This window comes from Callospermophilus lateralis, chromosome 16 (genome assembly GCF_048772815.1).
Source record: "Callospermophilus lateralis isolate mCalLat2 chromosome 16, mCalLat2.hap1, whole genome shotgun sequence".
Taxonomy (NCBI): domain Eukaryota; kingdom Metazoa; phylum Chordata; class Mammalia; order Rodentia; family Sciuridae; genus Callospermophilus; species Callospermophilus lateralis.
The window spans coordinates 63,623,071-63,635,146 of record NC_135320.1 but is presented as its reverse complement, the minus strand read 5'-3'; the positions used below and the strand labels follow the sequence as shown (position 1 = coordinate 63,635,146).

Here is a 12,076-nt window from a genome sequence, read left to right as displayed (position 1 = left end):
TATTCTTACACAAAGATTATTAATGTGAATTGTAATAATAATATTTAGAATATTTAATTTAAAATTAACATGTTTTCAGATTATTTTATTATCCATTTTTGTAATGTTTTGTTCTAACTTATTTAATTTTCTTATAGATAATAAAAAGTATGAAATTACTAAGCGTGATATTCTCCGTGGAAAATCAGTGCCAAATTATGCTGCTATTGAGCCAAATGGAAATGGTCTAATGATTGTCTCCTACAAGTCCTTCAAATTTGTTCAGGTTGATCAAGATCTTGAAGAAAATATGAATGAAGACATGTCAGAGAAAATCCAAGGTGATTTTATGTTTAATCTTTATAAAGCTGTGTGTATTCCTATACATAAACATTTATGTCTGTTTTGTCTTTCCAGTTAGGTTATGGGTTCTACCAGGTGGGATAGATACGTAATTTTAATTTTCTTTTGTATTTTCAAAAAAGACTTTTGTAAAATATACCACCTAAATAGTGGAAGCTATTTAAAATTTAATAATTTTGTGATTATAGAAGATTTTTTTAAATCTCTCAGCTTACTTGATTGCATGTTTAATAAATATTTAAATAAGTTAATAAGCGAATTAATTACTGTTGGCATTTGAAAAATCTGTATGATGGTATTAAGAGTACTAATGTTTTAAAATGAGTTAAACTAATATATATGTTCTTGTCTTTCATACTAAACTGATAGAGTTGCTTGAGGGCAGAATCAGGATTTTCTCAAGGTTGAATGAATGAATAAAGGTTATATTTTAGAATGAAAAAATTAACGTCTTTAAGAAGAAATTTATATTTACATATTATTTTATAAGATACATATTATTTTAAAACTATTCAAAAACATCCCTTCATAGTCACTGTTCATATTTCTGATGTTCACAGTCAGGGATGTAATTTATAAATATTTCCACCAGGTTTATTATGTATATACACACCTCTAAGTACAAAAAGTTATGCTTGGCGCTTTAGTTAGCCTTTAAGCACCTTTGTTTCTTCATATATTATGTGGTTTTTGTTAGATTCTCTTCTATTCTGTCTTAATTATAGTGTTAAACCCTCCTAAAACTTTTCCAGATTGACTGTTCATATCCGCATGCCCTCTAGAACTTCTTTGATGAGCAGTTGGGCAGGAAGGAAGAATGCCCTGGTCATTGGAACCATTATGCCAGATAGCTAGGACCATGTAGTTGAAGACATGTAGTAGGAAGGCATGTGATAGCCCAAGTGGAACACAACTTGTGTTTAAATCACTAATTACTAGTCCAGATATTGTTTTATTGTTGACTTCTTATATCTTGAATTCATTATTTTTTAAGAATTTTCACAAAATAATTTTCAAAAGTTAGGAATTTTTTTATTAATCAGCATGTTTAAACTTTTCTGAGTATACATACTAGTTTCATTTTCTGTAAATCTCAGAAAGACTGTGTCTGTTGGCTATTTGGTATTGTCATAATAATACAAATAATAATATTTTTTCTTAAATCCTAAAACATAATTTCTAAAAGCACAGAAAAACTCTAAAAACAACCAACAATCAAGAAAATTTAGATGTTTGTTTTTGGTGAGGAACTCAAAAATTTTGACTTGCCCTTTAGTTTGTTTTCATGCCTCTTTATACTAAAAGTTCATGTAATTTTACAGACTCTTGCTATCCTCATTGTTTGGCTGAAGTCTTCCATTGGGTGATTATTAAATAAAAACTGCTTGGATAAACTTTTGAGGAAGACATATTTTATATTCTTTTCAAACAGGAATCCAGTGTGTGTCGGGGGAGGGGGGGAAGGGGGGGTGAGTATAGGGAGGTAGGTATGAAATGGGGATGAGGCATTGTTGTCCATTGTATTTTATGAATCCTTATTTCCTGAACAGTAGGTAAGACTGGAAGAGGAGAATGTCAAGTAAAATTGCTACAATTCTTTAAGGGAAAATTCCCCAAAGTCTATGTGGGTTCATTTATAATTACTTTTTTTTGTGAGATAATCACTAGAAGATATGCTAAGATTCTTTTAGAGATGGATAGTCTTTTTTATGTTCTAGTCTCTAATTTTGTATGTTGTAGTCTTGTTTTTATTACATAATGCAGTTTTCTTTTCTCAGTAGAACCTCTGTATTATTGGCAACAAACTGAAGATGATTTGACAGTGACAGTACGGCTTCCAGAAAACAGCGTTAAAGAAGATGTTCATGTGCAGTTTTTACCTGATCACATCCACATTATGCTGAGGGATTGCCAGTTATTGGAAGGAAAGCTGTATTCATCTATTGATCATGAAAGCAGTACATGGATAATTAAAGAGAATAATAGGTATTTTTTTTATAGTTTTATGTTTGAAATTTTACTTTTTTGTTATTTTTATTTTTTCTTTTATTTTTACTCTTTCTACAGTTGTTATATCAAAGATGAATACAATAGTTCTGTTTGCATTTCTGATTTTTTTTCAAATAAATTAAAAAACAGATTTTTTCACATCACACAGCATAATTTTGGTTAAGATTAAAGATACTAATGTAGTTATTGCTTGCAGTAGGTAGAAGTGTTTGTTATTACCAGCTCTGGGTAGAGTAATAACACCAGGCAAAATGGTTATTTATTTTAATTTTCACTCTTAAACTGTTAAATAGAAATCTTTTTTTTTTCTGTTAAGCTTCATTTGCTTACTAAATAATACAACTACCATCCCTACTTTCCATCCAGAGATATTTCATGTTTTCTAACAACATACACATCTTTTTTCTTTTTTTTTTTTTTTAAGTTTTTGACACATACTATGCACAATTTATACATCTTGCTTTTGTTCATTTTCAACAATAAATTGGGTTAAATATAATTCATCAAGCAGTAATCCAGCAAAGGTCTAGGGGAATAGCTGAATTTCATGCAAACAGTTTGAGTGTTCAACACATGAACATAGACCACTATTTTTTTTCAGTAAATTTGAGGTTTTTGGTTATGATTTTGTGTTACAAAAGATAATTACAATGAGGCGTAGGTGGTATTGTTGGCTTAAAAAAAACATGATTTTCTGTGCTTGATTAAATTGTTCATCTCTCTCATTTTCCAGTAGTTAATGTTCTTTCTCACTTTGAAAGGGTTTGTTAACTAGGTTGTATCTTATTATGTATGTTTCTTTTTGCTTGGATAGTAGGATCTGATGCTGGTTTTAAAATGTAGAAACGCAGTCATGCTGAAAGGGCTATGTTGAGGTGTGCAAATTAACAATGGTTCATTCTTCGTAACTAAGATTATGTGAGCTATTTTAAACATCTTGAGGTAGCAACTAAGAATGTGTTTATACATTCTGGTCACTGGGTAAAAGTTCTTAAAGGTTATTTACATGTATTTTTTCAGAGAGGCAAAATAGTTCAGTAGTGAAAAACATGGACTTGGAGCCAGGCTGCTTTACTAGCTTGTGACCTTGGCAAGTTATTTAACCTCCTTTAAGTTCTTTTTTTCCCCTTGCTTGTAAAATGAACATAATGGTACTTACTTAATTTGGTTGTGATGAGCAATAAGTGAATTAAAACATGCAAAGTGCTTAAGACGATGCATGGTGTATGGTCAATGTTAGGTAAATATAAACTGTCATTATTATCTTCATCATCAAGATTAGCCTTTTTTTGGTATGGAGCGGACCAGTGATGGAACTTAGGGGCACTCGACCACTGAGCCACATCCCCAGCCCTATGTTGTATTTTATTTAGAGACAGGGTCTCACTGAGTTGCTTAGTACCTTGCTTTTGTTGAGACTGGCTTTGAACTCATGATCTTCTTGCCTCAGCCTCCTAAGCCACTGGAGTACAAAAGTGTACCACTGTGCTTGGCTTAGCCTTTTACTTAGAAAATATAACTTCATCTGGGCATTGCTGATTATGGTAGTAATTTTCAATGCTAATGATAGGATCTCCTGTCTCTTAAAATAACTTTTAGAAAATTTTAAAATGCTGTAATTAATTCATGAGGTGGTAATAATAATAGCCTTAAAAAAGAATGATAAGCTTACATGTTCTGTTTGATAATAAGTATAATTGTATTTTTGAAATTGTTTGCTTGCATTTGTGTTCCACAGCATGGGTTAGCGTAGCATATGTACCAAAGATGTCACGTGGAAAAGGTCACTTTGCTGTGGAACAGCTCCTACCATCCCATTTTTTTTTTCTGTTGCAGCAACGGCTGCTCACAGAGCATCTTACTTGAATTTCTTCTCCTATTGCCACTGATCAAAGGCCAGCTGCCTTCTGTGTCAATCATCTGCCCTGACTCAGCTCTTCCCTCTCCTGCATCATCAGTCCCTGATCTCAGGGTTCCCTAACAGACATTTTTTATTATTTTTTTATTTCTGTTTAATGGTTCAAATGTACAGAATTAGATTTTGAATAAGTTAATAGAGACTACATTAACATCTTTATTTCCCTGTATTACCAAAGTTGTTTTCCTAATTCCTACATTTCTTTTCAATTCTTTAAAATCTCTACAATAAAATTAACATTTGCATTGATTTAACCAACCTGATAATTTGATTAATAGATACATATTAATGGTTATTAGTTTGTGAAAATAAAGTTACTTGTTGGTTTCAGATACCAAGAACTACCTTATGGTTGTAGGCTTTCCTTTATGTACATCAACCCCCATTTACCATTATCTCATTTCCATGCTACTTGTGCATTTTTTTGTACTTTAATTTTAACATTCTGCACACCTGGACAACCACAGTACTTTTTGAGTAGATTCATTTTTTGTAGTCACTCCCCTTTGAAAGCCAGCGTTTGGGGCATTATTCCAGTGGTATTTTCTTGTTTGTTTATTAAGTCTAAATTATTTGCCCTTGAATTATAGGTTTTCTATCATATGCAAAGCTAAAATGAACAGGATTTTGGGTAACATACTTTTTGGATACCAGAGGAGTATTTCTGTAGAAGATTCTTCTGCTTGTTTTTGATAGTATAACTTGCATAGTTGTTTAATACCACTTATCTCATTTAAACTTTTAGCTTGGAGATTTTCTTGATTAAAAAGAGTGAAGGATTGACATGGCCTGAGCTAGTGGTTGGTGATAAACAAGGGGAACTTATAAGAGACTCAGCCCAATGTGCTGCCATAGCTGAACGTTTGATGCATTTGACTTCTGAAGAACTGGTAAGCAGTTGCAGTAGTAGTGTGACTTTCCAAGAATCCAGAGTATGTTATGTGAGGATTGTCCCATGATTTTCAAATAGTATTTTGCTTTGACAAGTATAAAAGACATAGATTCAGTACTATTGACCTGATTAATGTCTTAAAATGACTTAAGTTCTATTTCTTACATGGTGCGAATTCATATATGTGTGGGCATATTGTATAGGGGTGTGTGTGTATGTATTTATGTATCTGCATATAGTCTCCTTTAGAAGAATTAACTAATAAATGCTGCCAGGAACAAATAATTATTTAATACTTTATGCTAATAATCTACTTATCATTGACATTTTCTAAATAATCTTAGATTATCACAAGGATATATATGTAGATTATATATAGTATAGTTATTTTTGATAAAGTAAATTCTTGTAATGAGTACAATGACTAAGACAATACTTATTCAGCCATGGGGTTGAAAATGTTCCCATGCTAATTTGGACAGATACAGCAAAAAGTCAGTTATATATTCGTTTACCAAAAATTATATCAGTTTATATAGAATGTCTGCTTTATTGCCATCTTGAATAATAATGATGAAGGCGGCTACATTAACAATTATCCTATAGCCTTAGTTGCATCTTAAAGTAGAAAACAAAGTTTGGAATATTGAAAGTGAATGTCTTTGTCAAAAGGAAACATGACAAAAATAGAATTGGCCCCAATAATTGAAAATTTCAGCAAACACTGGAATTTATACGTAGACTACAAAACTTCAGTTTCATAGCTTTTTAACACAAGCCATGCAGGCTACAGAAATACTCCTCTGATATCCAGAGAATATGTTACCCCAAAACCCTTTCATTTTAGTTTTGCATATAATAGAAAACCTAAAATTCAAGGGCAAAATATTTAGGTTTAATAAACAAACAAGAAAGTACCACTGGAATGATGCCCCAAATGGCTGGCTTTCAGAGGGAGTGACTGCATTCATTCGTTCAGCAAGTATTTATTGTGTATAATATTTCCAGGCTAATATTAATAAAAGACTTGTTTTGAAACAAGTGTTTTTTCTAACTACTTTTTAAACCTGGTGGTTTCAAAGACATATTTGTATTTATGAGAAAGTTACGTATACATAGACATCATTATGTTTGTTACATTCTGAAAAGACAGTGCAGAATGAAAAGACAGTCCTGTCATCTGCAATTGAGAGCAGTTTTGTGTTTTTGAAATTTTCAAACTTACTTCATGTGGTGGCTATACTCTACTGTTAAATAGAATCACGAATGGTAAAAACAGACATTCCTATTATCATCTTTAGGAAAAGAGTATTTCACTATAAAGTGTGGTAGATTCTTTTTTATCAAATTAAAGAAATTTTCTTGTATTCCTAGTGTACTGAGAATTTTTCTTCTGAATGGCTATAGAATTTTCAGTACTTGTGATAATACTTGTTTTGTTTTCTATATGATATTTTATTTTTAATTTTCATATCTAGAGATTTGAATTCTTTTATATCTTTCATATGTCTACATGATTGTGTTTTCCTTTACATTTTTGAGTACATAGAACTGGTTTATAATAGCTGTTTTAATGTCCTTCTGTGCTGACTCCATCATTCTGTCATCTCTGTGGCTATTTTTATTGGTTATGTATTTGAAATTAATTTTAATTATTGCTATAATCACAACATTTCTAAGGGTGAGTAAATGCATTTCCTTACTGTTGTTTTTTGACTTATTTTTTGACTTATTTATTTCATTTTATAATCTAAGAATCCAAATCCAGATAAAGAAAAACCTCCTTGTAATGCTCAAGAGTTAGAAGAATGTGACATTTTTTTTGAAGAGAGTTCCAGTTTATGCAGATTTGATGGCAGTACGTTAAAAACTACTCATGTGGTAAGTTCTTATAATAGTGTTTCAAAAATTTTCTAAATAAGTAGAGAAGTTACTCAGATGATAATTAAGTGACCAAATAAGTGTTTTGCAAAAGTAGCTTGATTATCAGTTAATGACTGTGCTATTGAAGTCGTACCAAATATTTATGCTTAAATCCCATCATTCTATAAAGTAGCATTGTTCCACAACACTAAATCTAATAAAACAGCATTTCATTTTTTTGGTACTACAGTGTGTTGATATTTTTCAGTTGGTTTTTTTTCTGTACCAGTGTTTTATATACAGTTGTGACTCTATAATGCATAACTTTATATCTTCTTTTTTCATTGAACATTAGGACATAAACATTTCATGGTTTTTCTATCCCTTGTTAAATGGTTGGATTGTTTGTCCTATAATATTGTTGTTAGGAGGGTAGGTATTATATAACTTTTTAACTGCATTATTCATGAAGCTGCTAAAATAATTCCTTTGTTATATGAAGCTTTTCTATATTCATGAATATTTATCTAATGAAGAGTTAACAGAAATCAAATTCATGAATCATTGACTGAGTGACCAACTGAGTTCAGTTTTAATCTCATCAGTGATGTTTTTGGTTATTGCCTGTTTCTCTGCATCTTTACCTGCACCTTCAGTTTAGCTGTAGAGATGGTTCTCACAAAATCAACTCTAATCTGATCTTTACTAATTGGTATGCAAGACACAGCAGATTTTGTTTTAATATGAGTATTTTTTAAAACTGTTGGCTGTTCATATATTAACTATTCTTTTGTGAGCAACTTTTTTATTTGACTTAGTGTTTCTTTGAATCATGTGGCCTGTTTTAAACTTGGAAAAATCCTTCTTTATCAATATTTAATTTTTTCCTTTTTTTCCCATTTTGGAATATTTTTATTATTCAACTCCTTAAATTGTTTTTTTTTTTCTTTCTTTCTCTCTTTGGTGTATCTCAAATATGTCACAAGTAAGTATTTTCCCTTGAGAATTACATTCTGTTTAAAAGCTTTGAGAATATTGCATCAGTACTACAGAATATTGCCTGGAGTGAGTCAGTACAATCACAATTTCGGCATTTGGTCGTCTGCTTTGATCTAGATTTTTAAATTTTAAAACTTATGAGATATTTATGCTTAGGGGAATCTTGAGTCATTAGATCATACTACACACTCAAGTGTATATTACAGAGTTGATTTTGTGAGAACCATCTCTACAGCTAATCAGTGGCTGATTTGGAGCTACACATAAAGAAATTACTCTTATTACCAAATCTAGAAATGATGGGACTTTAGGACACTCAGTCTAAGCAGAAGCAACAGAGTCAAGGGAATAACTTGTACTTTTGTTATTCTGTTTTTAGAACTCTTTGAGTCTTTGTTATAGGGCTTAAAGGCTCAAATGTTAAGAAATGTTTGCCAGATTTGGTCTGTTGTCTCTATCTTATAGAGAATTGGGGGAAAGTGTATTTTAGCAGAATTCATGAAACCAATTAAAATAGGAACTTGATTTACTTAATCTAAATTTCCCCCACCTTCTTAGAGGTTAAAAGAAAATCTCTTAACTGTTCCTCTTATTTACTTTACCTTGTGTGTTTGTTTTGGTTACTTAACAGATGTCTTTAATGGCTGGGAATTATTCTCAAAATTGAGTTGTAAAATTGAGCATTTCTAGATCTTGCTTAGACTTGCAGTGGCACAGGACCAATGACTAGGCCAAGGTGCTATTGAAGCTGTACCAAAATTAAGTATTGATTTTATAGTTAATTTTTATCCCTGCGCTGCTCTGCCTCCCATCACCCTATAATACTAGTAAGTTCTAAAAAGCATGTGGACAGCATCTTGCTCATCACAGGATCCCCAAAGTTTATGATTCACAAGTGTTTAATAAATATTTTTAGACTGATTTCTTGGTAGCAATCATGAAAATTAAGAAAAAAAAAAGCTTCAGGTCATCTTTGCTTTTAAGAAATTGACTTTTACCTTTCAGTCTGCCTTAAATACTCAGTGACTCTTGTAACTGAAGAGTGAAGTGTTTGGGGAAGATGATAATGACCAATCTGGGTACTGATACAAAGCCAGATAATGAAAGCTGTTTAGATTTCCTAGGAATTTTGCTTCCTGGATGTTGTTTATTTCCAACATATTCCATAGATGATGCCCTTAATTGTGAGCAAATGAGGGCCATCACACAACTTCTCTTCTCTTTAATGCCTAGGGTTAAATTTTAGAAAATCCCTCTCAAGGTGTGACTTGATAGAAGATTCTTAATTCTGATTCATTGAACCTTATATGTTTTTGTAATGAAGAATCTGGCTTCTCCTCCTAAAGTTATAATCCTAAAAGCTGTAACTTCTAGTTATTATTTTTTGCCTAACTTTTATATGGAAAGCACCTGATCTTAGTTGTCATAATCTATTTTCTTTTAAGATTTCAACAATTTGTAATATGTATTTCAAAAAATACCAATCTTGCAAAGCTTGTGATACAGTGGGCTTAATTTTAAAACAAATTTTAAAACATTTTGGTATTTTTCAGCACCCCCAACAATTCAGGTATATAAGGTGATAAAATGCTCATATATTTTAAACTTGTAAAATGTGGACAATACTTTTTTTAATCTTGTTACTAGGGATTAAATCCAGAAATGCTTAATCACTGATCCACATTCCCAGCCCTTTATACTTTTCGTTTTGAGACAGGTCCTTGCTAATTTGCTGAGACTGGCCTCAAACTTGGCTCTCCTCTGCCTCAGCTCCCAAATCACTGGGATTACCAGTGTGTACCACCACGCCTGGCTTCATACATGTTTAAGCATGTATGAAATGTTGACAGCTTCCATTTTGTACAGTATTCTTCATAGTATGTAAATATGGGTATAAATTAAAATATTATTTTAATAATATGGTGGTATGCTTTATTTTTAATAAAATGAAGTTGTACTATAAAATAGACTCAATAAAATATAAAGTTAGGTTCTCTGTGAATTTTAATTCATTTTAGAACTGCTAAATAGTATTGATTACTAGTTTAATGTTGGTTACTGAGAGACCTCCAGTTGATCTCATTTCTTGTGTTCGATCATGTTACTTAAAACCAAGGAGTCACAGAGAACTAAAATAAAACCTTTATTGCTGAGCAATTATAATACAAGGCTTAGTAGATCTTCTTACTGTACCCTGGAATTTAGCAGCTTTCACCATAATTACACAATGCCAAACCAGCTCTTACTGCCCCAGGAGTTGTCCCTGGAGGGCCCTCAAGTGCCTTAGAGGAAAAAGTAATAGAATTGAGCAGAACATGCCCAGATTTTTCCTCTCATTTACCAACCAGTTGTGATTTCACTCCTTGGGGATTTATAAAAGCTAGATTATTATCAGTAGCTAATCTGCTAAGTGTCATGTGGAAACATCAAAAGTTTGGAAGAAGTATAAATATATAATAAACAGAGACAATCCTTCCAACCTTGAAAAAACCTTGGGTTTGTAGAAGTAGCTGTATTTAATCTCCATTTTATAGATATATTAGGCCAAGCTGAGATGAAGTTTATATGAGATTACTCATAGAACCAATATTAGAAGCTAAACTATGGGCTTCCAGTATGTTTTGCTATAATTTTCCCTAAATACTGGTATCATAACTTTGAAAATTGGAAATCCTAAGCTTCTATATTCAGTACCTACTTTTGAATAAAATGTGATCTGACTTTGAAATGTGAATGATAGACTTCTGTGATAAACAGGTTATGTTTTCAGAAAATTCAGAGATTATACAGTCCCTCATTATACCATAACTCTCAGAGACAAAGGTTGATGAAACCTTTCTTGTATTCTGTACATACTTTGAAATTTTTTAATCACAGTTAAATCTGGTTTCATTTGCTAGAGCTGCCTTAGCAAAGTATCATTAACTGGGTGGCTTAAACTATTGTATACTACAAGTCTGAGATCAAGGTGTTAGAAGTGTTAGTTTCTTGTAAAGACTCCCATAATGGCATGGTTTTCTCTCTGTTTCTGCATCCTAATCGCTTATAAAGGACAACAGACAATAGTCCTGTTGGATTAGGGTCTACCTAAATCACCTCATTTTAACTTTTTTAAGTTGCTATTCCAAACTACAGTCACATTCTCAGATAGTAGAGATTAGGAATTCCACATATGAATTTGAGGAGATAAAACTCAGTTCATTACCATATCCTTCACTTGGATTTTAACAGTTGTTAACGTTTTGCAAATTTTTCTTTCTTTCTTTTTTTTTTTTTTTTACTTTTTTAAAGCAGAAACATTTAGTAACAAGTTAAAGAAACTGTGTTTCCTTACCCATACTATTTCATATATATATATACACACTAAAACTGAAGGCCTTTTTTATGTAGTGATAATAAAATTAATGAAGCTTAACATCAGTACACTTTTATCTAATATAGATTTAAACTTGAATTTTACCAATTGACCAAATAATGTTCTAAAGTAAAGTTTTTCCCCCTACACATGATCTAATCCTATGAACATACTGCATTTAATTGTTTTGTTGTTGTTATTGTTTGTACCAGGGATTGAACCTAGTGTGCTTAACCACTGAGCCACATCCCAGGCCTTTTTTAATATTTTATTTAGAGATAGGGCCTTGCTATTTTATTTTGTGCCTTTTATGTATTGTTTTGAAATTTTTCCTCATCAGATTTAGTGCATTTTTTCCCCAAAATACTATGCATTATGCAAGCGATTGTTTCTTTCCCAGTGTATCACAATAGGAGGATCTTGGCATCACTTTCTCCTGTTTTGTGTTGTAAAATTTGATTAGAGTAAAAAAAACTTGGTGGCTATCACTTAAACTTATTATCTTCTCCTTTGAATTAATAAAAAGTACTCGGTGTGAAGATCAGAGTAACCCTTTTGAAGGGTTAAGTAGATAATGTCATTTTCCTATTCTCATCTTCCCTGTAGTGGGTTCCTGTATGTTACGTTAGAAATAATGTCTAGTGTCTTTACCGTGGTCTTACAAGCAGTCTTCAAATTTTGACTCACTCTGTGTTAC

The 12,076-nt window shown here is 31.7% G+C and overlaps 1 protein-coding gene across 2 annotated transcripts in view; it reads left to right on the top strand.

Annotated features, from left to right (window-relative positions):
- The window catches only part of Nudcd1 (NudC domain containing 1), a 55,141-nt gene that overhangs the window by 27,998 nt on the left and 15,067 nt on the right, over window positions 1–12,076 (top strand). The window contains exons 5-8 of one of the 2 annotated variants that reach the window (XM_076835502.1): window positions 138–320; window positions 2,124–2,328; window positions 5,016–5,160; window positions 6,918–7,043. In XM_076835502.1, coding sequence (XP_076691617.1) covers window positions 138–320; window positions 2,124–2,328; window positions 5,016–5,160; window positions 6,918–7,043 — 659 coding nt within the window. Of the gene's footprint in view, window positions 1–137; window positions 321–2,120; window positions 2,329–5,015; window positions 5,161–6,917; window positions 7,044–12,076 lie in introns of both variants that reach the window. The other variant, XM_076835501.1, reaches the window with a different exon arrangement.